The sequence below is a fragment of the Eulemur rufifrons genome, chromosome 15, assembly GCF_041146395.1.
Source record: "Eulemur rufifrons isolate Redbay chromosome 15, OSU_ERuf_1, whole genome shotgun sequence".
Classification (NCBI taxonomy): Eukaryota; Metazoa; Chordata; class Mammalia; order Primates; family Lemuridae; genus Eulemur; species Eulemur rufifrons.
The window spans coordinates 96624232-96651289 of NC_090997.1; the positions used below are offsets into that span (position 1 = coordinate 96624232).

The 27058-nt window shown below is 39.6% G+C and overlaps 1 protein-coding gene across 1 annotated transcript in view; it reads right to left on the bottom strand.

The window, feature by feature from the left end:
- SYNE1 (spectrin repeat containing nuclear envelope protein 1) overlaps positions 1–27058 on the bottom strand; it is a 425086-nt gene that overhangs the window by 183785 nt on the left and 214243 nt on the right. Inside the window, exons 58-72 of the mRNA XM_069488737.1 lie at positions 23599–23742; positions 23100–23255; positions 21357–21521; positions 19798–19970; positions 18239–18392; positions 15432–15575; positions 14475–14639; positions 10825–11142; positions 9933–10088; positions 9608–9778; positions 8696–9022; positions 7257–7409; positions 6801–6968; positions 4840–5016; positions 2677–2823 (exon numbers count right to left, since the gene is read on the bottom strand). Of these exons, the coding sequence (XP_069344838.1) occupies positions 2677–2823; positions 4840–5016; positions 6801–6968; positions 7257–7409; positions 8696–9022; positions 9608–9778; positions 9933–10088; positions 10825–11142; positions 14475–14639; positions 15432–15575; positions 18239–18392; positions 19798–19970; positions 21357–21521; positions 23100–23255; positions 23599–23742 (2718 nt within the window). The remainder of the gene's footprint in view (positions 1–2676; positions 2824–4839; positions 5017–6800; positions 6969–7256; positions 7410–8695; positions 9023–9607; positions 9779–9932; positions 10089–10824; positions 11143–14474; positions 14640–15431; positions 15576–18238; positions 18393–19797; positions 19971–21356; positions 21522–23099; positions 23256–23598; positions 23743–27058) is intronic.

Genomic DNA, 27058 nt, shown 5'->3' on the forward strand with positions numbered 1-27058 from the left:
CTTTATTATCAAAAAGGTTTCTTATTGGAAAACAAATTATATGTATGACCAGCCTATTCATAGGCCCTGGTAAGAAATCTGGAATTTACTCTAAGTGACATGGGAAGATATTGGGAACATCACCATCTGACATGGGCTTTCAAAGAACCTCTCTTAGCCTCGTGTGAATATCTGCAGAGGCTGGCAGGCAGCAATGGAAGCAGGTGACCAGGTGTTAGGCTATGCAGGGATCTGCTGAAAAGTGACGGTGGCCTGACCAGGGTGCTGAGAAGTGGTTCTTAATTACTGCATATATAGGGATGAATAAGGAAGGTGGTATCGACTGTAAGTTGCATGGGATAAAGACAACCTACAGAAACATTAGGGGGTTTTCCAAAACCATAGTGACAATATTGGAGCCTCATTTTTCTAAACTCTTATCTCAGTATCTTTTCCTCTGCACTGTATAGATTCCCTAAACACCCCACTTTCCCACAGATATAATAAATACAGATCAATTTCCCATTAAGTCAGAGTAGCAACTTTTTTTCAATATATAAACTAACTGGTATTTCACTTCCAATTAGTAACATTAGTCACTAGCCAGTGTATAAAAGCACCACCTCATGCATCTATAACCCAGAGAAAGTTATCTCTGTCTCAAACACCTTTTGGAAATGAGAATAAGATGTGGGAATTTTTATTTTATAAATACATTTAATTTAAAGGAATAATGATTTATTTTGAGATTTATGTAGTTGGCCAGATTCTAAATGTATTGGAAGCAGCAATATAATCAGTGACCAAACAGTTGCAAAGATTTTTGCCAAAATCAATTTTAAGGAAAATCTGATAGTACTTTTTCTGATTCCCCAAAATTCACATTTAATGGCTCATAAAAACATATGGCACTCTGAATAGAATCACATCATTGTGCTATTTTCTTGTGGTTGTATGGAGTACATTATCATTATATATCTATTGGGTGTTTACTACACAGCAGGTGCTGGGGACACAGCACTGCATCTTGGGACCATGACCATTGTAACCACGGCCAGTCAGAGCCTGACCCCAAGCTGACACTGTCTGAAGTCATCAGGAGTGGAATTCTCCAGTCACATATCCAAACTAGCCAGCCACTAAGGGCCTGCTCAGTTATACATGAACACAGCACCATAAATTCTTACTTAGGGTCCTTGATAGGTTCTTCAAAACTTCAACTTTAAGCAAAAAACCTACAGCAGGTCTTCAAATGACACCATTTCCTTCAACAACATTTTGTCATTTCAATTAAAGTTGCAGTCTCTGAGAACCTACCAGGATGTTAAGTGAAGACTTAATGTACTTGCTCAAGGAAAAAGCAACTAATTAAAGCAAAGAAATGAAACAAAACAAAACCCATGTCCTTCAGAGATACTGCAGTCCAGATGTCTTCACCATCTCTAACTGCCTTCTCTGGGAGACCACTTTGAGAGACGTAAGGGGCAGAAACAGTCCCATAATCTGGAATCCAAGGAGGGTCAGTATCTTCCTGAGATTACAATTTATTCTGGTAAGTGCAGGAAACCTTCTCCTGCACTAGCAAAAGGTCATTGGGATTAATACTTTTTTCTCCTCCCACTCCTTTTATTTCGTTTTTGGCAGCAAACAAAGGAGGAAAATTAAGCCTTGTTATGGTTTGTTCTGAATAAAATACATTGGAAACAAACAGCCACAAGATGAGGAACGACTAAAGAAAGCTCACAGTCTAACAAAAAAGCAGAATATAGACAGTTTTTAATTTATTTTTCTTGATTCAAGGGGGACCCTGTTTCATTTGCCCCAATCCTATTCTTTTAAAGTGTAATATATACAACTTTTGTGAACCATTTAATGGCTTAAATAATGTAAATCATTTAAGCCTTTAGAAAGTATACTTTGGGGGATAATTAGACACATTCCTTATGTGAACTAAATGAACAAGTGTATTATACTAATCTCAGTTTGTGGTAAAAAATTGAATTTTTTTTTAGTACAATTAATTCATGTCTGGCAACAATAACCTTTACAACTAAATTCCTCTGAAATATTTTCCCACACAGTTAATGCTGCATATAAAAACTGCTTAGTACAAAAGTTTTAAAAATATTTCTCACATATGCTGATTCAGTCTTGGCAGCAAAATTGTCAGCTTGTGGATGTCAAATTAATATGCAATAGGTCCCTTTCACATGAGAACAACTAACATTTCATTCATCATTCATTCAGTAATTATTTGTTAAGCATCTTGTTTGTGCTCCAAAACTGTGGGAGAGCTAGTATTACTTTTCCCTTTACAAATCATGTTCATTTTGGTATGATATTTGAATTTCATCATAACTTTTAGAAGTATGATTATAATTATCACTTTACATAGTCGGAAACTGAGGCACAGAGAATTTAAGTGACTTCTCCATGGTTCCCCCACCACTTAGGTATTAGAGTTGATGTTTTGGTTACAGCGCCCATTCTCTTTCTGTTCTACCAGGTTTATACCTTAGAGTCACGTCTGTTTTCCTGGCTGGAACATGAACTTGATTTGAGCCAAGCTCAGGCCTTATTTATACTTTTAGGTTCCCAGGAGCTGGCGCAATGTGGCACATAGTAGGAACTTCACATGCTTTCATCGACTGTCTGAATGACTCACAAGAATGACACAAACTTTCAAGAGTCTGCTACCTGCTTAACGGCTTCTGCCCTGCTAAGAGGTGGCTGGGGGCTTGACTCCAAATCTGGCTGGACTGCAGAAAGCCAGGCCTGGCACTGCTGCAGGGTGTCTTGTCGGCTGACGTGCTTCTGAAGTTCGTGTTCCAAACTTCGGTACACCTGAGGCAAAACAACCACGCTGAGGTTACGGAAGCTGCTTTCTACCTCTGTGAAGATCGCTGGAATTCAATCAAACACGACTAGTCCACTTAAATGGACTGACCCCCACGATTCCCCACCACCACACACATATCTAAGGTGGTTTCATGTGCCCCAAAATATTGCAAAATGTAAGGGCCATCCCCCAGTTGATAACTTCTCGATCTACACATCACAATGTAATATTCAGATTAGGGGAAAAGACCATGAGCAAGGTTAACATAACTGTAGGAATGTGTTAGAATATATAAATTTACTGAAGTGAATTGTTATAAGTCAGAGATTTTTGCAGCTTTACTCCCTATGGTATAAATATTGCACTTTTTGTTTCAGCTGAAAACTAAAAGTGAAACACCATCTCAAGAAAAGATAACTAATATTTCTCTAACAGCAACATTTGTGCTTTAATGGTAGGGGTAAATTGGAAATAAATTATAATATAGGGGAGGGGAGAGCTTGATGCCCTCATTTCATCTTAGAAGTTATGTTCCAAAACGACAATAATCCAAAATAATTTATATGTTTTCTGATATGTCTAGTCAATTAATCCCTAGCCAGCCAATGAATTTCCATTTTATCCACAAAGACATAATGAGAAATTATTGTGCTTCCTTGAGATCAAGATGAAATACTTCTATGATGTTTCCTGAGAAAATTATTTCATTTAGAAAGAGAAAAAGAAAAGAAAGAAGGAAATGAGTTTAATCAGGTAATTTTTTCATTACCGAAACAATAAAAGTAATAATTCTGCTTTTCTCTGTCATCTGTTAAATTCATCATTTTTATCTGACATTGGGTCTATCCCTTACTTATTCTTAGTCCATGCAGAACTAAAAAAAAGGAAGTTGTTTTGTTCTGTTTGTTATTTTTGTAAACTTTAATTATGAGGTTCTGACTATGTCCATAGAGTTTCATTGACTTTTTTAATTTTTAAAAATTATGTTGGTCTTTCCAACATTTACCAATTTTTAATAAAAATTTAAGCTGTATCCCTAATGCAAATAAAATGCCCATTATGAAGGAAGTGAGCATGCAGTAACTCTCTGTGTAAAGAGTGAAGGAAGGATCTCATCAGAAAGCTTCCGGTGCAGCCTTGGTTTTCTCTCTTCTCTCTTCCGTTTTTCCTTTTCTCATCATTTGCAATTATTTATTAGATTCCTTTAACCCTCTTTTTTATAAATTTTTTGAAAGTTAATTTTTCAAGTCTGGGGAGTCGACTAATGTCACCTAGCTTTTTTTTTTTTTTTTTTTTTTTTTAATAATGGTGAACACAGACCAGTCCCCTGTGTCACTGGTGTATCACCAGCTCTTATCAGCTAGGACAGTGACAAAAATACACGGAAGACCTTCAAAGACTTATAAAATCTTTTTGCAGTGTCATCTAAAAAAATTCTAGAATAATGGAATTCACTTATTTCACTAAGTTTTTATTAAAAGAGCAATTCTTATCCATCTTAGACTTCTTTCTATAACATTAAGGATTCTGTTTTCATGGATGTACACCCATTTAAGAAAAAGTCAAAATTGGTACTTATTCCTTTTCTCAATGTCTATATGAATGCATAAAAATATTGAATTAGATTAGAACTGAGGCTGCACACAGTTAAAAAAATGACTGTCAAAATTATGAAACTTATTTTGGTGTTATAGAATAAAAGGCAAATTAGAAGTATCAATGGTGTGCAAATAAAAATAAACAACTTTTAACAATTTTTTTTGTAATCAATTCATGGAATAAAGAGATTGGGTAAAACTAAATGTCTGAAATTCACTGCTTAGTTGCATCAATTGAACGTACAACATGTTAGTTTTGTGTTCACATAGGACTATAAAATCTATCCTCCAATTTGTCGTCAGGCAACACACCAAAACCATCCCAAAGATTTAAGCATCGATCCTATTTGTAAAAAAGTGTCTGGATTGCGCAGCTGTTCTCCATAATTCATTGTCACCATGGAATGTTCTGGTGGTACTCACCCTCTGAGCTGTGCTGCAGATTGCTGAGTAACTGTCCTTTGTGCCCTGCAGATGACCCTGCACATTTTGTTTAAGTTTCACCTGCAGGTGGTCTGCACACTGGCCGATCAACGTGTCACCTTTAATTTTAAGGTTGTTCAAACGGTCTTCAAAACCAGCAATTTCTTCCATCATTGCCTGCAAAAATGAAACAAAGAGAGTTCTCATAATTCTAGTTTTAGTTTTAAACAACTTATTCATCAAACAGATCGATAATTTCATTGCCTAATAAAGTTTTTGAAAAAGCTCTGCAATTTATGGTGGTGACATATTAAATGGAAAAAAAACACATGTATATTTTCAGGGATACTCTAATGGAGTAAGAGTTAATGAGTTTAAGGGATTAGTTAACATAGGGAATCATGAAGTAACCTTCAAGACTAGAGCATGTTCATGGCTGGTCTCAGAAAGATATCTGCTCCATAGTGTTATTACTAGAGAAAAAGATGTCCATACATTTTTCAGCTCTATAAATTATAATTCTGGTATAATTTTTTATCTAAAACAATCTACTGTTGAATGTAATTTACCTAATATCTAATTTCTGCAATAATCTAATATCTAATTTTTAATTTATATATCTGATTTATATCTAATAATATTATAAAATAACATTTATGCTTACCATTTATTAAGTACCTGCTATAATCCAGGAGTTACATAGAAGCCCTGATAAACATGTGTTATCATTGTTTTATGGATGAGGAGACTGAAGCACAGAGAGGTTATATAACACAGTCAAGGTCACACAACTAGCACATGACAGAGGCCCCAGGGTTTGGACATAGCTCTGCCTGCTTTCAGCTTGTACCACGGTACCCACACGTGTTCTCTAGCGAGCAGTTTCATACATTACTCAGGGAGGAGGAACCAACTTTTCAAATCAGGTTTTAATTTCCTTGCTGCTATTTGATGCTAATGACAAGTGACACATTCCAACACAGGGCTGCCAGAGTTGAAACATCATCATATTTGAGGGAAGCAAGGGAGGTCCCATAGCAATTCCGGCTCCATCACTCTTTCTAATGGTGCTGGGTTAGCGGTTATTATATACACTCAACTGAAAAGACCCACTTCATCTCTGAGTTGGACTAGGACCCTACATAGTGAGGTTATTGATGGGACAGACCACCTACTGGGTTGGCATATCCTTAGTGTCATGCAGTTGCTTTTCTATTCATGTTTGTTAGATACTAATAAGATCTTTTCCTACAGACAGAAATGCCGAAGCCCAGAGAGGTTAATTGCTAAGGTTTCCCAGCTAAGACACGCTACCAACACTGACCACATCGTGACTAAAATTGCTCCACAAAATTGTGACCATATGACACCTGTCATCTAGTACATATATGATTACTAAAAATACATATTAATAAAGATAAGAATTCTTCACATCGGAGTTATATTTTGTGGCTCGCAAAATGCCTTCACAAACATTATCTCCTGTGATTACCACAACAGTTATTAGATGGGCTGGTATGGCTACCACCCTTTACAGAGGAGAAAAAAAGACTCAGGCTAAGTTCCCTCTGCTAGGAAGGGGAAGATTCTGGCCTAGAATCCAGACTTTCTGATTACTAGTCCTGTATCCTGTCTTTGAATGCACTTTTCTAAAACAGACTCAATCAGGACTAAATCCTGGGATAAAAACTATTAGCTGGAAAAAAATCTGATGTGTTCAGAAGTTGAATGCCAGGATTCAATTGTGCATTATTCACTTGAATATCAAGTTCAACTGTTCTCAATTGTCAGAGGTGCTTGAGTCTCAGACCTGATCATTTAGGTACAATCATTATAATCCAAAGATGCTGCTGTACACATACACATATACACACACACAGTGCACACACACAGGGCACACACACACAGAGGCAGGGCTGGTAAAGCCGTCCCATAGTCAGCTCTTTAGAGAGCAGGTGTACCTTGTGGTGGGCCAGTTGCTGGGTAATTGTCTCCAGGCTGCTTGTCTCTAGGAGGTCGGGTGCCACCAGCCTGCCGGACATCTGCAGCAGCCACTTTTCGACCTCTTGGAGCTCACTGTTGTAGTCCTCATGGTCTTTGACTTTTGCCTCCAGACTAACTACGCGCTCCTGTAAAACCAGGTACCCATTAGAGGTGACTTCCAAGTGAAAAACCGACTCAAAACTGTTTTGTATTCCCAAAAACCCAGTGCAACTCACACGATAGGTAGAGTTACTTATATCAGAAAACTATTAGAAATGGAAAAAACACAGTCACTATGTCATTTAAATACCCATCTGAATAAAAGGAAAAATACTGACCCATACCAGCCCTTAAAATTATCTGACAGAGAGAAAGGACTTCAGGTCCATAGTTTGGCAAATATAACAATTACTGAATCTCTGATCTCTCCTTACCTTTGCTACACTGCATAGGTCCTGGTAATCACTTTGAAGTTTGTCTATTTTGTCCTTTAAAGTAACATCCTGAACCAGTTCCAGAAGAGCATCACCTTTCTCTCTCACTGACTTTACTGTTGGTTCATGGGATAGCACCATTTGTTGAAGTGACTTGAATTACAAAGAAGAAAAGAAGAGCCAGCTTATCTATGTGCACAAGATGAATACATACATATGCCTGTGGCATGCATGAGACCACCCACCTCAAAGAAAGCTCTGAGACATATCTTATGAATCAACAAGTGTAAAACATTAATGACAGAATGACTTACAATGGCTAACACAGTTTTTAAATACAGAAGAAGCATAACACATCAAATGGCCCTTCACTTGTGGAGAAGAAAGGATGGAAAAGAATTACATTTGGCTAAATTTAACATAGTTCCTATTTCTGGCTTCCACCTTACTCCTTTCAACAGAGAGAAAAAAAAACTCGATATAAAATGAAAAGGAGTAAGGCTACTATCTTTTGATTTTGAGGACATGAAATCAGTTCTGATTTGAGCTAGATGTGGAGTTAGGGAGAAAAATTCCAGTTGCCACCTTGCTGAGACAGGCTCAAAGCTCTATCTAAATACATCAAAAGCTCAGTGGGGGTGGGGCGGGGAAGAAGAGGTTGTGATTCTTATGTGGTATCTTCAAAGACAAGCTGTCAGGCTTGGCAGAGAAACCAAGGCTGGAAATAGACATGTTGGTTGGAGAAGGCATTCACGAAAGCTTCCAACAGGGAAACCTTTGGGGTAACCCACCACACTGTAATTCTTGAAGACTATCACTAAATCGTCTAGATCAAATTATTCCATATATAAGCTTCAATAATTGCTTCAAAAATTTGAGCAGGTGAAATACCTGTATCTATATCATAGCTAGCTATATCCACACTCTATTTATTATTTCAAAAATTAATTTCTCAGGTGATTAGTTATAGTTTGTTAATTAGAACTTATTTTCTTACAACTATATCTCATTTTGCTATAGGTCAGCTTCTAGGTCTTGGGTACCAGAAGGTGAAGGGAAGCCCTCTACATGGGTCAGGTAAAATTTGTAGGTATGGGATCCTGGTGCCAGCAAGGTTTAAAAGGAGGATCCATATACCTGGATCACAATGTCAAAAAAGATCTCTATTGATGGATTAATTAATTGATACATATAGTCAATAGATTTGCTGACACAATATTTGGGTATCAGATTCCCAAATGGAAAAATAACTCCGAGGTAGTGTATTTAACAAAATAAATCTACATAGGGTCATGACATCACTGGCCACCAACAGAACAGACAAGTGCAGGGTGATTTCCAGCTCCCATTGTGGGTGACATACACCAGGAATCACCTCCCTCCCGTGCAGTCCCTGCCTGCCCTTCGCATGCAGCTGCCGAGGAGTAGCAATGCACTACCTTGTATTTAGATAACTGAGCTTTCTTTTCGTATAATTCCATCTTGGGTTCTTCAGGAATATGCAGGATTTCTTGGTACTCTGCTATCCACTGAGTCAGTGCTTTGCATTTATCTGAGAATTCCTTTGCTAGATGAAGACCTTTCTCCAGGGCCATGTGCTCTTTCCTGACAGTGCTGGTCAGTTCCTCCAACTGCTCCACATGACCATGGATCTCCTTTCTTAGTGTCTCTGCCTCGCCTTCCTCCAAGTACTGAAGGGCCCTCTCTCCTTTCTCCCGGGCTGATTTCAGCAAACTGTGGCCTTTCTCCATGTCCTTTAGCAAAACCTGAAAAAGAGAGTGAGTAGGAAGCAAATAAAGAGTTAGTCCTGGAGAAAAGGCTTTCAAGTCCCATTCTGGGGTCTACCTATTTCCCCTTAAAATACATTGCTGAAGTTTAGAACTAGATTTGACCTGCCAGAGATTAAGAACCCTGGTTTCTTTTGTGCACTATAGAAAAGTCTTGATCAATATATCAGCTCCAAATCAGAGACATGAAAAGAACTTGATGTTTCTCACATCCTTTGCAATCTCCCTAAAGATCTGAATTAAACTCTTTGTTAAGGTAACTAGGCCATGAATTTGAGAATGATTGTTTTTTCTCTTAAGATTCAAGTGTCACACTGGAATTTAGCTAAGAGTTTCATGGCAGCCATGTGTAAGTCTTTCAGATGACAACATATCACAGATCAATGAAAGCCAGCTTTGGACCTGAAAGATCCAACTTCATATTTTGAGTGAAATGACGAGCTGAGGATTTCCAGCCATATGGGGTCAGGATGAACACACATGCTTACAATATCCCTGCAGGACAATGGGGCCACTTAGGTAAAGAGAAAAGGCTAGAAACAAATCCGAAGGACACATGCCTACCTCCAACGTCTTCAATTTTTTCCCCATCATGGCTGTATCTACTTTCTCAATTTTGGTCGCCACATTCTTGAAGTTTTTATGAGTAGATCCATACCAATCAGAATAGGAAGTGAGGGATAATTCTGATTCCTCTAAACTCTGGATCTCTTCCTCCAGGAATTTTATTTGCTCCTTTGAAAGAGAAGAGAAAATTGAACAGTGAGTTGCAGACCTGTGCCAGGGCCTTTGTTATAAATATGTATCCGCACTGGAAATCAATGCAAGGAAGGCCATTTGGGCTCACGAAGTTCGCTGGCCCGTACCGAGCAGCCGGGGGTTTGCTCACCAGCACTTGGAGGAGCAGGGCCTGGTATCTGGAAGTCAGCTGGGTGGCCTGGCAGCCCATCCTGCTGCTCACGTGGCTCTCGTCCAGGATCTCCTGCGCCCCAGCGCCCACTTCCTCAACTTCATCTCTGTACGCGGTCACCTCCTCATGCCACTTCTGAAATGAGGTAAATATTGAGGGGAAAGCATCAATTTTAGCCACTTTTGAATAAGACAAATATATGTATTCTTAATAGGAAATAACTTCAGTATATGTTTCAAGTATATTTATTTTGAGATGTAATTTTGAAAATGTGTCATATATTATCTTTGCCAAAAATTGCCTTATGACATTTCAATAGAAACTGTATGCTTACAAGTCTGGATACTTTTATATATGACACTTCAAAAATTAAAAAAAAAAACCAAAGTGGCATATAATTTTATATCTTCTGTTGCACTTAGATCAACTTTAAAACAGATGAATAAAGAAAAGAAATTGTCTAGGCCTGAGCATTATTTTGGATGTATATATTGAAATTGTATAAAAATTAGAATAAAGCTAATTTATCAAGTATTATTTCAGTGCCCTATATTAGAATAATTTCATATCAAACTATAAACTTAATTAATTGTAATACTAGCATTCATGTATCTTTACAAAACAGGGTAATAGCTAACGGGAAGAAAATACACAATATTTCCATTAAACCACCTTCTTATCAAAGACTAACCTATAAAATAATTGCTGTAAGAGGAATGCTCCATTGGAACTTATTATAAATTTCTAAGCAACCAGAAAGAGATTTTGTAAAACCTAAGCCTCGGACAAAAGTTACTAAATATTTTAATGATATAAATCATGCAAGATAATTGCTGCTTTGACAAAGATCAGGAATTTACAGGCATTGTACCTTCGTCTGATGTAACTGCATTTCCTTGGTTGCCCGGTTAGACTGACGTCTGGTCCTGAGAATAATTTTCTCCTCCACTGTTTTCAGCCATTCATCTACTTGCTGAAACTTTTGCTCCATCAGCCTCAACTTGTTCACTATGTTATTGAACTGAGCTCGGGTCTCAGACAGCCTGTGCTGGTAGGCCTGCCAGTCCTGCCGGAGAGACTCCAAAGCCCGGTCCTCTGCCTGGGGGATGCCCGAAGGGATCACGTCCTCTCTGGTGTGCAGCACTGAGTTCAGCAGTGCCTGTCCCTCTGCGCAGCGCACTTGGAGCTCCTGCGGGGAAGAAGGTGTGGCCGTCACTCGTCAGTCCTATTCACTCTTGCATGGGTTAGCACGTCTCACCCAAGCCAACTGTGCCACCTTGAACTTCACATGTTAGAGAAAAAAGATTTTTATTGTGCTTTATACAAAAAGTGAGTCCCTAATACTGAATATTGTCTCCCAAGTCAAGAGAAAGATCCTGAAACATTTCCAATTAAAATAATCAACATACACAACCCCACCAATATTTTTCTCAATCAATAGTTTCTGAAATATGACTTTTCAGCTTACAGGCAAAAACACTTACACGTAAAGGGCCATTGTTTAAAGGAATAACGGATGTTCACTATGCGTCATAATCTGCTCAAAGTCCTCAGGCTTCTTGTTTTGACGGCAAAGGGGCTCAGTGCTACATTTGTGGCTGAGAAAGGAACAATGAACTCTCTTTTTGCTAAGGAGGGATCCTTTGCCAAAGTTGTACTCTAGGGAATTGGGGTGGCCAAGAAAAGTTGGACCCAGAGAGTACAGAGCACACAAGCCTGGGAGTTTGGTTCATCACATGCACCTACAAGGTGCTCCCAGGTGCAAAGTATCTTTCCTCTGCCAAAGATAAGCCCCAAAGATTTACCCTACAAATTTAGTATGAACCAAGTCTTGAAGCGCACAAGGTATTTTTTAAAGAATGAAAGAAACTTATATCCTTAAAGATGGTGGTAAAACATTATTATATACTTGTATTTCTAATGAAGAAAAGAATCCATACTGTCACTTGATCGATTATCTAAAGGTAAAGGAATCAAGTCAAATCCCACCAAAAACATTGAAAGTACTAATATATGTAGTTAAAATATCGTATTAAGGAAAAAAATCCTTACTATCAGCTCAAATAATTTAAAATTGCTGATACATTTTACTTACAAAAATAGCAATCTCACATAGTTCAAACTAATAGAAAATTTTTCCTCAAATATGTTACTCCAAGAATAGTGCAATGTGAATGTGTGTGCATATGGAAACAGAAGAAACACACATATATGGTAAAATATTAATAAAAATGGCCAAAAACACAGAAAATTTATTTTAAAATTCTTAGATTTTTCTAAAAAGTCATTTTGTACGATCTTTTTTTCTAATTCAAGTCTGCAAACTTCTTCTGTAAAGGGCCTGATAGTAAATATTTTGGGCTTTGTCGGCCATTGATCTCTGCTGCAACTACTTAACTCTCTGCCATGGTAGCTCTAAAGGAGCCAAATAATACTTAAGTGAATGGGTGTGGCTGTGTTCCAATAAAACTTTATTTAAAATACAGACATTGTGGCTGTGGGCTGTAGTTTACTGATCCCTATTTATTTATCTTCCCAATTTATCACCCTTTCCTTAGTTTATAAATAGCAGCTTTATTCTCGAAATCATCATTCCATTACATAAATTCTCATATATTCCATATTTCAAGGATTTATTCTGAAGGTAAAACATGGTTCAATATTTAAGTAAATAAACGCATATATTTATGTATAATATAAATTAAATATATTTATAAGCTTTGTATATCTATGTTTTATGAGCCAAATTAGGCTTTCAGTTTATACAAAATAACTTGTGAATACGATTCACACTGCTGGCTGGTCCCCCCACCCACCCAGTGTACATGCTGTAGGACACCCAGATCCTGAAGAAATTCCTGCTGTGGAGTTGGGGCATCGCAGTTTTCCAGTACTGTTTCCTGCCACTAGCATCTCCCTTCCGTTTTAACATTGGTGGTGACTCAAACTAAGACAATGTGAAAATTAACAGAGGGCAAAGCCAGCAGTTGGAGTTAGGTTTGAACCACACTAATTGCATGTTAAGTGAAATATTTTCTTCTGACCAGAATAAGAGAAGCAGCTGCTGGGGGTTGGCCTCGTTCCTACACAGAAGCACAGGGAGCTGGGCGTTTGCTTGCCAAGGGTGCTGGAGTGAAGTGCTAAAGAAAACCAAGTTAAGTCTACTCAAATAAACTACAACAGCTGAACCTGGAGGACCAGGACATCTTATTCTTTTACGGCAGGATGGATGAATCCTGTAAGTAAGCTAAGGAAATTGTGATTCTTCTAACTTCTGTTTATTTATTTCATGAATAGACCATATATTTAAATAAGATTTTCTCCCATTTCATTTAATCCTCACAACAACTCTGTTGAGGAAACTGAGCCTGAGAGGTTCTCTCTTCCCTGAAGGCACCTAGTGTCAGGTCCCACCAAGGATTAGAGTCCTAACTTCCTAACACCAACCCTGTTCTCCTGCCATTATGTAACACTCCCCAAGACCTAACAGAAATAGCCAGAATTTTATATACCAAAGATAACCATGACAGTCCCTGATTTTTCCACCTTGCCCAAGCTGTAGATAAATTTTGCCCAATCCTGAAACAATTCTAATCAGGGCTGATAGCACATTTGTAAGTTCCAACACAGTGCTGGAGGGACATGGAGTGGTCTCACTGGCCTTTCTCCATCCTCTGCTATGTGTACCTGGTGGCCTCTTCTTGGGGAACCTACCTGACCCCTACCTATCTCCCAAAGTAAGATTAAGTTCCCCCTTTGATGCTACCATAAGATTCCTTGCATTAATTCATTAGTGTCCTCACCACATTGTTTATAATAATCCATCTCTGGATTTGTGTTCCTCATCAGATTGCAAGTTCCCTGAAGACAGAAATAATATCGTAATGACCATTACCTGAAGTAGCTAGCAAAACATTTGCACTGTATTAGTGCAATAAATGTTCAATAAGTAAATAAGTAAATGGGTTATGACCACTATTCCCACTGTGACATCTCACCCTGAATTGCAGCCTGCTGGCCTGAGCACCAACACTTTTTTAAGCTTCTCTAATTCCTTCTTCTGGAACTCTGAGCCTGGCCCTGTATTGTCAACATTATTGTAGGTTTTGGCTAAAATCACACAGCCCAAGATATAGCCACCAGTTGAACTTAGAGTAATGTCACAGTCTTCTGATCCTGCTGCTGTGCCCACATGTGATTTGATCCTTTAGGGAGCAACAGGTGGGTGGGCCAGTCAACACCATAAATTAGATCTGTGGCCACACCTGTCAGAGGCCAGCCCAGTAGCTGTAAGAGTCCCCCAGGTGCCAGCCCTGCCCAGTCTAAACTGCCTACCAAATGATCTCAACTAGCATATGCTACTGAGGTCCCAGAATGCTCTAGATCAAACCTTACCGGGTTACACTTAATATGCATCAGCTGCCTGTAGAGCTCAAGGTCATATTAACTTTCCATTGCTTAAAGTAATGATTTCATATTCAAAAGGAAGATTCCCTTGTTTCAGGATAAAGGTGGCTTTACCTGAAGATCCCGCAATGTTGACTCATGAGTGTGGGCATCACCTTCCAGAACTGAGTATCGGTCAAGCTTTTCTTGTTCCTGCCCCAGCCAAACCTCAAATGCCTTTAGGTCTCTCTGATACTCTTGGTGCAGGCGAACGAGTTTTTCAGACTTGGTTACTGCTTCCTATAATTAGCATTTAAAATCATTAAGATAGGAATACATTGCTACACATACCACCAATGTGCTGTAAGAGTTCACTTTTGGAATTTTAGAAAAGCATAATCATTAAATCATTGGAATATGAATGATTTCCTAGCAGAATGAACCTTCAAGATTTATGTAAAAAATGTAAGCACATATTTCAGGACTTAAAGGGATCTTAAAGATTACTTTGCTGAATTAACTACTTCCTCTCAAAATTCCTTATAAAATGTAACAGGCATGCCAAAAAATGAATTTCCTTTTCATAAAAATTCCCTTTTGCTAATGAAAAAATTGAGATTCTTATGCTTTAAATGAGGATTTGGACTCACTGTAAATTAAATTTTTCATGTGCTTTGTCTAACGAAGTAGAATGTGCTCTGAAAAAGTATTTTTATTTTCTTTGTGAGGCCTAAATGAAAGGTGATAAATATGATTGGTGTTTATTTCCTACTTCAGAAATTTCTCATCACCAGATATAATAAGGCATTGATGAGTCTTCATTATAAAGCTGTCCTAAATTTTTGTTAAATTGGTACATTTCTAGGAATTTTAAATTACGAATTATTTTACTTTAGTGGCTCTCATATACTAATCATATTTGAAGGTTTGGTTTGGTTTTGCTAGGGATACCTTTAAAATATTAAAATTCATTTTGCTTCTTATGTTCTGTTTTCACAAGCCTGTCGTTCTCAAAAATAAATGAATCTTTAAACAAGCACAGCTCCAAACACTCCTACGGCAGTGAGTCTGCAAGGAGCCTGGTCACCCTACCTTGGCCCTCTCTTTGACGGCTCTGTACCGTTCCTGCAGATCCTGGAGCTCCAGCTGGGTGACATAGTGCTCCGTCATGCCAGCCCCTTTGACTTCGATGGTCTCCAGCAAGCTGCTGTGACTCAGCACTTCTTCATTTAATAACTAGAGAGTATTTTTGAAAAATAAAGGAGTTACCCATGCACCATCACAGCAATGATAACCATACAGTTGACAAATGAGCTTGGGTTATCTACCTATCTATCTATCCATTTATCTATCTGATATAGATACATATATAAATGCATGGATGTGATGATTGTGTGTGTGTGTGTGTGTGTGTGTGTGTCTGTATTTGGTATCTGGTCCAGAACTTTCTCTAAGATATGAATTCCCAATTAACTACTTTATTTATATTTCTACTTGGATTTCTCAAACCTCTTATGTCCAGAAATGGGCTCCTGGTTTCCACCCCATTCTGCCCCAGCACCACCAACCCCCCTTTTCTTCAGTCTTTTTTTGAAACAGTAAATACCACCACCTCCCACCCAGAAGGTCAATCCAAAATGCTGGAAGTTTCCAGAGTCCTCGCTAGCTCTCCGTCCTCTTATCTATCATGAAATCCTGTTAGTTCTTCCTCCCTGTTACACCATGACATCTGTCCTCATGTCTCCCCAGCCCAGGCTGCCCTCACCTTTCACTCAGACTTTGCAGTGGTCTCCTAGGCAGATTCCCAGCCACCCATTCTTGTCCTATCCCCTATTCCACACTCTACCTGGCAACCTATGGGATAAAATGTCGTAGGATTAAAAATGGAATCGCGTGGCTCCCTAGCTTAAAACATGGATTATCTTCCTAACGCTATCAGCACCAAGTGGGAAATCCTCAGGGCAGCGACATGGTGGTGCAGGATCAGGTCCCTGCCACCCTCCGAATCCCTTGCAGCACTCTCCCCTGCTTACTCTCTGCTGCAGGGCCTGTGCAGCACTCTGCTCCTGCCCACCGCACCCGGTTTTCCCTCCTCAGGGCCTGTGGACACGCTGTTTATTCTATCTAGAATGCTACTATCCTCCCCACGCTAATTTCTCTGCATTAAATCCTTTAGAGCATAGTCTGATGTCTACTGTTTCAGAGAGGCCCTTCCTGTCCCTATCCCATGGCCCTAAACAATCTATATTAGCCCTTTCCAAATTACTCTCTCTCACACTATGCCGTTTTTTTCCTTCACAGTACTTACCAGTGACATTTATTCGTACATTTGTTGCTGAGTGGATGTGTCCCCACCAGCACACAGCCCTTTCCTGTTTTATTCACCCAGAATCAGGCACAAAGCCCCCTGCATGCAGCAACTTCTCAATAAATATTGATCGACCAGATGAATAATTAATTAATTGAGAAATTAATAATTATTACAGATAATAAATATAGATAATGATGCAGATAATTACCATTATATTAATTTACAGATACACCAATGAGACCCAGAAATATTAAGCGCCTTGGCATAGGTTACATTTAGTTATTCAAATCACTTTTATTCAGCATTCGCTGAGACAAAGAGCCAAGTCCTGAGGATGCAAAGAAAATTAAGCATCTCCAGCCACAGAGGGAGAGGGACAGGTAAGCACATATCCTATAAGATTAATAAACAGCTACGAACCAAGGGCCATGAGAGAACAGGACAACCAATCAAGCCTAGAGTGGTGGGGATGGTATGTCACAACGAAAATGACTTGTGAACTGGCTCAGAAAGGCGAGTAAGAGGTTGCCAGGTGCAGAGGCAGAGCAAGGACATTCTGTGAAAAGGGAAGGGATTCTGCAAAGGCAGGGAGCTGTAAAGAGTGGGGCGGTTTAGGACGCAGTATGAGATTCAGTCAGGCTGCAGAGTGGGAGGGAGTGGGGCGGGAGTGAAGGAAATGAGACTACTACCATTCTTACAAACCAGGCCGGGATACTGGGATTACACTGCAGACAATTGGAGGCCAAAGGGGGCTCTTAGATAGGGAATTGAGACATTCACCTTTTTATGAAGATAGCAGTAGATGGAGACAAGGAACAAGGTGAGAGATTAGGGGTCTGTTCCAATTCAGATGAAGAGAATGGATCAGCAGAACCTAACGCATGACTCAGAGTCGGAACGAGAAAGAAGATGCTGGGATAACTAGGTGTCTGATTTAGTCTATTCAGGGTGACTAGATACAGATTAACAGAAACTGAGAATACAAGAGCTCAAAGGATTTCTGTGGATTTCTGTGTAGCAGATAAGTACTGCTCAGGACATGACAAAATTGCGTTGGAATAGGCCGTCCAATGAACATGCCTTCGAGTAAGGCTGCAGCTATAAACCAAAAGTCTTCAAAGCTTTGTGTGTGAATCCTACTATTAATAAAAGTTTTAAGAATGCATTCTTAATATTTATTTATATATTATAAAAATCTTTACATGCAGTACTGTACGAGATCATTATGAAAAATGTACAAAAGTAGCAGGTATGAAAGGATGTGATAAAAAGAAAGCCTTTTTACTTCCCAGCAATGGGCAAGCTGAAGGTATTAAAAGATGTTGTTACAAGGTGGTAATTTTAAATGTTCTATATTATAAAACATGAGTCTACATGGTTTTCCTGGAAGAGAAAAATTTCACTTACTAATAAAATAACCATAAACAAAAGTTCAGTTTAAGAAGCCATTAGAAATTATAGCACAAGCCCAAAATATAATTTACTTATACGTACAGCCATGGCATATGGGTAATCATATTTCTGTCTGACTGTGGCATTCTAAAGAGGCCTGTAAGAGAACAAATGGAATCTGAAATCCAGCTCTAACCTTGGCTTTTCCGAGAGCAGCTGTTTTCTCCCGCAGTTCCGCACACTGCCTTTCAGATTCATTTAGGCTGGTTTCGACACTGTTCATCCAACCCGAAAACTGTCGAACATCATCCTGATAACTTGTCCATTTAGAAAGAGCGCCTTCAAGTTGACTGAAAGGGATGTGAAAGGACAATAGTCTATATGGAGAATCCTTATGAGTCTAAAATCTGTCATGGTGTCCGCTCCGGTCACTCCAGCCAGGGGGTCCAGAGACCAGGAAAGGGGCTGGCTTGAGCCTGGGCAGTCTGGCCAGGGCTTATCAGCTCTGAGTCTAGGACTCTGGCAGGGACAGACTCAGGAAGCAAGTTAAACCGAGGCCGACGGGCAGAAAAGTGGGACTGGGTACCAACCCAGAAGTCAGTGGCCAGGGAACACCAGACACTGGGAGAGGCCCGACGGAGAAACCGGGAGATATTCCGAGTGGGCCTTTTCCCAAGCCAAAGCTCTGGGCAGGGGAGAACCAACACTTAACTTCATCAAGTTGAGCAGGACATGCAGAGCAGGAGAAGAAAAAAATGAATTACCAAAAGAAGGAAGGAAGAACCAAGGGAGAATAAGCACAATAACCACCTGGCATGAGACTTAAAAATCAGAAAATCACAATGGAAAAACAAGGTAACATTTCCTAAATTGGTCTAAATATTAAAACTTAACTATTTCTCTTTTTTAATTAGTTAAATATTTCCTTGTCTCAATACGAATGGTATAATTTTAATTACATCAGTCATTTGTGCTCAATTTTACTACCATGTTTTGGGTAATTTTGCAGCAGACACTGTCAGTGCCCCGCCCCCCACAGACCCTAGCACTGCACCATGTTGCCAACTGGGCTCCCAATTGCTCCTGCCTAGATCTCTTAGCTTGAAGATACGCTGATGTACTCTCAGCTCAAGGGCAGTGTACCTGGGGAGTGTCACCCTCATGGGCAGCCCTCAGCTGTCCTCCTGACTCCAGGAAGTTTGTTTCCAAATGCTCCAGCTCCCCTGCCCTTGGGTGCAAAAACTCCAAGGCACATGCTCTAAATCGGCTCCCAGCTGGATTAAGTACCAGTTGCGCACTATGATAACTTGTTTGATAATATACCCATTACTGGCTTCCCCATTGCTCATTTCTTTCCCTCTCCCCCACTAGTTATCTCCCAAGTGAATGACTCAGTTTTAATCAATATATCTTTACATTATTAAACATCTATTCATTTTTTTTTTTTTGGTTTTTAAGCAGCGAACAACAATAAGAAATACGCATTTTTAGTTATATTAAATCACAGGCACGGTACTGCAGGTCAATGTAAATGCAAGATACCTGCCAGTTTCTTTTGTTTTTTTTTTTTTAAAAAAAAGGAAGGAAGGAAAGAAAGAGAGAAAGGGAGGGGGGAAGGAAAGAAGGAGTGGAGAAAGGAGGGAAGGAAGGAGGGAGGGAGGGAAGGAAAAAGAACCATAAGAACAGTCTGTTACTGCAGTATTGTACTGATCTTTCACTAATGGCTTGAGAGTGTCTGGCTGTGATTTCCCTTACCTTTTACAACGAATCCCTGCAGACGAAAGAGCCGCCCACATATCCTTCACACTCTGCAGTTGCTGCTGAACAGCAGGAATGCCTTCTGGAGAGGTATTCTGAAGGACAGATTCTCCCCTGGTCAGTATCATTTTCATCTGAATCTCTTTTTCCTGTTTCACTGATAATAGAGCCTGTAGAAACAAACACAGAAATACTTTGCCATTTGCATGTTTAATATTTCAGAGCCCCTGAAGACAGCAGAATGACATGCAGTTGGGTTGCACCTGCCCTGGAGCTCTCTGGCTGCTGAAATGGAGGGTGGAGAAGTTGCTTGCAGGTGAGTGCCAGTCACCAGCCACCCGCTGATCTCTAAGTGGCCTTAGCTTTACAAGTCTTGAGTCTTCTCTGAATAATCCCCCCTTCCAGTGAAGTTTTACTTTACTGGTTTTAACAAGGGGAAAAGATATTACAGTACAATTCATGAATTCTCAAAGGTCGTAGGATGAAGAGTTTATAAGTGTTAAGGTCTCCAGCACAAAACCTATAGAAATAGATGATACATCTCAAGTTCTTCATAAGCCCTATTCTTTTCCTGTGTGAGAAGGAAACTTTAATTCAAAGTCATAAAACAGGAGTGTCACCTATAACACAAAGCTTCATCTCTTTCTAGTATGGATCTCGCCAATTTCTATAGATTCAGCTTCAGCCACACTGCCGCCACTTTCTGCTGCAGCAATAAGCAACTGCTAGCAGTTTGCCACACCCCATGCTATTTCTTCCCTCCGGCTTTTGCTCACACTTCTCCCCTCCCTGCTACCGCTCTCAAATCTCCGCCCAGTCATCCTTGCCAGGATAACTCCCTTCATCATTCTTAAAATCTCAGTTTAGCAAGCAGACTTCCTAAGAAATCTGCTCCAGCGTTCAACCCATCTCTCCTGCCCTTTTCCACTCCTCTGTCCATGACACCAAAAGCATATCTGTAGCTGTTATTACTGTCCTCTGTATTTCAATCTCCAGGCCCAGAAAATAAAATCCTTGAGGGCAAAGACCACATTTTTATTCATCTTCGAGTCGCTGGTGCCAAGACAGAGTGCCAGTCTTCTAGAAGGCACTCCGTATACGAATGAATGCAGATTAATTATTTTCATCACAAATGCAAAATTGAACGTTTGCATTTGTGATGCAAATTTTGGGATGGGAGAAGGATGAACTAAATGATACAGGCAGGTAAGTGAGCTGAGTAAGATGGGAAATGTTTTGCCCTTCAAAATATTTTCTCAAAATAATTGTGTTTGTGAGGTAATTTGAAACTAACCTGTTATTTGGCTATCAAGCAAGTAACCACATTAGGGTTTTATTATATTTTTTGGAAAAAAAATTATGAGTGAGTATGTCTAGAGTCAAATAATTCAGGAACGCTCAGGCACATCCACCCCAGGTGGACAGGGTCTCACCGGCAAGGCATTCTGAGATTGGTCACGGGGAGAGTGTGACATCGCCACACCAGGCAGATGGAGATGGGACATTTTGAGAAAAACAAAATGTAAAGTTACAAATATTTCTCTACACATGCATACCTCAAGCTTGAGTATCCTGCTGTCCAGGACACTTTTGTCAGATGTTGGGTGGCAGTAAGAATCCAGCATGTGAACAGCATCTGTCATCCAGTCTTGCAATTCTTTAATGCCGAGAGAGAACTGATTGTGCTCTGCAACAATTCTGTCCAATCTTGACACTTTCTCCTGGAAAGCACAGAAATGGTTTTAGAGCTGTCCATTCCACAGAGACTCAAAGTGTAAAGCCAATGGCTTGTATGGAATGACTACAATCAGTCAGAGCTTCGCATGTTGCACACATGATACAAGTCTGCACTCATTCTATGAGATTTGTGATCTTTCGAAGTAGTAAGGTTATTAAAATAACTGGGCCAAAAAGCAGAAAAGTTACAATTTACTGTCCCTCACCTTCTTTATCACAGTTGTGATTTTTTTATCAGTAAAATTTCTTCCTAATGCCTTGTCTGGGTGGGGAATCAAAGTAGTTTCTAGCTTTCACATACTATGTTTGCCTCGACTAATATCACATTCCCACAGGACCCACACTATAGCCAGAGTTCTGAAGAACAGTAATCTGAGATTTTATAATATCTCTAAATTTTGACACTTGGAACCATACATGTGGTTTCCTTATTAATTATAAGTCATATCCAACACAGTGAAGACTTTATAATAGTCAATAGCTCTTAAAGCATTAAAATATCTACCACTTATTGGTATCTAAATAAATATAAAGGAATAGAAATATGTCCTTAATTTATTCTTAAATGATTCACTCTTCAGCTTAATTCATTAGATATGTGACAGATTTTCTAAAGACAGAAAAAAGTAATTCATATTTTCATATCAATTCATATCAAAAGTAATTCACAGAATAAACATGGGTATAAACATAGACTATTTACTTTCAGACCTATACTAGTGTGACTATCTCAATGATGTATTTTTGATGGCCCAAATTAGCAGATGAGAAGTTAGTCAACCACACTAAAATAGGTGAGGTTAAATTAAAGAACAAATTACAGTAGGTTCCCTACATTCTAACATCTGAAATTTAAAATATAGGAAACAAATGTTACAAGGCGCATAAAGCTCAGGATAAACCTGTGTCATAAGGTTCAAGATGGATCTGCGTTATACTAGCTGAATGCTCTAAACAAGGTCATAGTGGGACCCCACTGATTTTTTCCTAAGCTATTTAAAAAGAGATTTAATCAGTTATATGAATCAGTGCCAGTTTTGAGCTCTCCTCTGGAATCCAAACTGAAACTCTCAATCAACACCTCCTTGACTACTATATAATGAATATAAGAAGTGTAGACCCATTTTTTTCAAACTACCTTTATATTTAGTTCAATAAAATTTATATGCTTTGGATTCATGTTTTTCTAAAGTAATTTAATCTGAGATTCTTTAGAACAAAAACTCTGAGTTTTGCCTTATGTTTATGCTTTGAGTCTTCAAAATCAAAGCCCTGGGAAACATATCATTTCAGTATTAAAAGGGATATTTTGTGCAATAATAGACTAGAAGTCTCTTCAACCTTTGAAACCTCCTTGGGTGTTTTCAGAGAACCACTTTAAGCCATCACGCAAATGATTAACTTGGATTGCAAGGCTGGGGACGCAGCGCTTACGTGCCTCATTGCTGAGCCACAGACACCACCCCGGGGGGTGTGGCAGGATGGGTGCCCTGCACAACCTGTGGCAACTGCAGTTTTGCGACATCGGTATCACACTCACACACAGACATGCCAGGCGTTACCTTTGTTAAATTGCTTAGCGCTAGATACTGGGAAGACAGCTGCGACACTCTGTGCCTAAAGCTCTTGCTGGCAGCTTGTCCTTCGCACAGCTGCTGAGCTTTCTCTTTCAGCCTGTGGAGCTGAGGCTCGTAGCAGTGTATTTCCTCAAGGACAGACTGAAAAGCACAAGCAGGTCACAATTGAGAGGCTGGGGAAAAGCACATCGCACATGAAGCTTTGGACCAAAGAACGTGGAAATCAACACCGGCAAGCCATCGATCGGAGAACCCTGAAAGCTTTGTTATTTCTGACCTCCACACAGTGGAGCACCACAGGAAGGAAACCAATCAGACCTCAAAGGAAAGTTAGAAAACATAAAAGGTGTCAGAAACGGGGAAAGGACACACGGCATCCCACGGCGGCATGGTCTAACTCGGGGTGCTCAGCGTGCATCTGCTCTCTTGGGGGCACAGGGGGCGGGACAGAAGTGTGGTCGGACAGGGCGGAGGGTCTCATCACCTGGAGCTTCTGCTGCTCTCTCCTCTTGGCCGGCAGGTCATAGAGGCGACTGCTGCTTTCATGCACCATCTGCTCCGTCTTACTCAGCCAGGCCTGGACGGGCTCAGCACTTACTTCGAAGTCCTTCATTTGGATCTTTAGGTTCTGCAAGGTTTTAGACAGTGTCAAGGACAAGAGAATATTTTAATAGCAAGCCCAGAGTCCTTCAGTTGGCATTCAAACCCCACACTCCAACCTGGCCCCCTCCCCTTTCTGCCCTTTTCTCAATGTCTGGAATATTCCATCGTTCACCTGGGCACTAATTAGTAAGCTATTTAAAAGTTTTGAATATTGTTGAAAAACATTATATGACTCTACTTTTTTAAAATATATTTTTTCCCCTAACTATCCGGCCCACCTCAGAGATTATACCCATTTCTCGACTTCTACTGCACTTGTTGTCTATACAAGTGCCTACACACTTTATCATAGACTGGACTGGGCTGGATTGTGACTTTTCACCTGAGGCAGGTGTGCCTCATTTCCAAAACTAGATTCCAAGCTCCATGAGGGGAAGGCCTGGGTCTGACACTCCCTGGGACACACCATGGTACCATGTAGGAATATGAAGAAATGTTAGTATACATTTTATTGATTTCGATTTATGAAGAGACAAGAAGTAGCAAATACTTCTTATGTTTTTAATAAACAGTTTATTCTGATTTATAAAATGATAAGAAATACCAAATAGTGTTATGTGCTTACCACATAAGAATGTTGTAAATACTTGCATAGATACCATGTAGGTACCTTAAGCAAGGTGTCTACATCCACTATTACTTATAAAATGCTAGACTGATGTGAATTTGAATTTGTTATTTATGTTACCATGTGAACAAATTAAAGGCTTTAAAATTAATCAGAACTTTTTGTAGTTCTGCCCAAGAGAAAGTCCATACAGATTAGCTGAAAAATCTAAGCAGAGAGGACTAATGGCTTAATGCTCCATCTGTATCCGGTCTAGGATATCTACAACGTGGGAACAATCACATGTGCCGTACTCACCGTGAGGGAGATGGGTTAGTTGTGGGAATGCTTTCGAAAGTTAAAAGTAATGTACATATGTAAGAAACCAAAATAACCCCTGGAATATTCCAAAAAAAATCTAAGCATCATGAGGGCAGGGATTTTGTTCTGTTTTATTCTCTGCTGTGGCCCTCGAGCCTAGACTAGTCCTTCACAAATAGATGCTCCACAAATATTTGTTGAATAATTAAATAAATTCATGAGTTCAAAGTGCTTCCATCTTCGGGTTACTGGAGTCTCATGGGGTCACTAAACAGGGCAAAGTGGGGGAGCGTGACGAGGAATATAGGCTCTGCAAAGAAAAGAGACTGAGGAACAGAGCATTAGGGGATCGGTCCGGGGTCTAACACAGAAGGAAGCTGGGTTCTTTTCCAAAGGAGTGCAGTCACGGATCTGAGCACAAGGCCTGGGTAATCAGAACAAGGATGCACTTGATACTAAGTTCTAACGTTCCTCCTAAACTCCAGAAGTTCCTCACATACTTTCTACCTACAGGTGTGGGTAGGCATCCCACCGAATGTTCACTCTGCATATTTTCCAACAATGTCTCCAATGGCTTCAGTGACCGCCTACAAACTATCAAAGCCCCACATTTACAGAGCTGTGTGTATACAACACTTGGAGACGGAGTGCCTGGGTTTGAACTTGTCTCCATCACTTACTAGCTGTGAGACCTTGGCAGGTTATTGAATCAGCCTGTACCTTACTTGCTTCATCCACAGAATAGAGTTAGGTGAGCTCCTACCTCCGTGCATGGTTAAGAGGGTTAAATGCAGACTGCTATATGTTAAGTGCCAGTGACAGTGTCCAGCATGGGTGATTGTCCATTATCACTGTTACTCAGCTCTACCATCTATCTTGAGCTCTGCACTCACATTAACTGCTACCTCTTGGTCATTAGCCCCTAAATGTCTGGAAGGCACATAAAATTTAATGTACATGAAATTGAATGAATTTTTGTTATGCCCTCTAAAACTACTTTTCCTACCATATTTATATCTCAGGTGATGGCAACACCATTTGTGCCACCTTCCAAATTAGAAACTGAGGATTCAGACTTAACTTGTCTCTCTTCTCTATGCCCCTCATCTAATTAGTTACCAAATCCTGTTGTGTTTTAAGAGATTCTTCATCCTATTCTTATTTTCTTCATGCAGGCCCTCATTTCTGTCATCTGGATCATTATTGAAAGCTTTCTCTGTCTCTCACTAACTTACTATTCCCTGTCCTGGTTTACACTGTGGGCAGAGAATTAACATGTTTATCTCCAGCTAAAAGACCTGCAGATTGCTCACTCAGCCCTTCCCAACTGGGTTCTGAGAGAATCAAGTCTTAGTGCCCTAAAGCATCCATTGAATGTAATGAATTAATTTCTCTCCTATGCATTTAGAATAGTATGGGTTATGTTTCATTTTTGGGAAAACTGTGTCTGGGATTCAAACGAGAAACCCTGGGGTGACAGTCACAGTCAAATTGCTTAGCACACAAGACATTTCACTACCTGGCCCTGATCTTCACCTCCAATTTTATCTCTGTTGCTCTTCTTGCAAAACCTTATGTTGGTGTCAAACTTCCCAAAGTTTCCTATTTATAGTTGAGGGCCCTGTGCATTCAATTCCTTCCAGGTGAAATGCATGTCAACTTTAGCAAATTCAAAGAACACTTAGCCATCAAGATTCAGTTAAAATGTCACCTCTCAGGAAACCTTCCTTGGTTTCTTCAAATAGAAAGCATCTTTCTATGACTGACTACTAAGCCCTGAACATATGTATATTATATTGCAATAATTTTTTATGTACTGTTTTTGCTCTAAAAAGTGTATTTCTTGAGGCAAGGCAAAAGACTAACCCACGTGTATTCTTTTCATAGTGTCTGGCACATAATAGGCATTATTATGTATCTATTCCTTATAGGAAGGAGGGAGAAAAGGAGGGAGGGAGGAATAAATTAAAAGGGTTACACTTAATCATGAGGGAAATAACAGATTAAGAAAACAGGCAATTCATGACCTACTTGCCTACTTTTGCACATCTGTTGAACTAGGTAATCTTGCAATCAGTGCTAGACATACTAAACTCAACAGCTGATGCTTCAGAGCTCAAGCCACATTGCATTAATGATTCCCATAGGGTTAACTGTGAATTTCCCGGCACTGCACAGTGGTTATCACTCTATTAAGTGGAGGATGCCTGCCCTGAAAGAACAGCCACCATTACAAAAGAGAACTCGATGGTCTTGGGTTAGAAAAGAATTGAGGAAATACACGTTTTCTCTTGCTGAACATTAATCCTCTATTATCTTTTTCTATCCTGCATTAATTATGGTCATAATCAAATGAAGGCTCTATTCCACCACGAAGTATTATTTTAAAAGGAAAAGATACTCCCCATGCCTC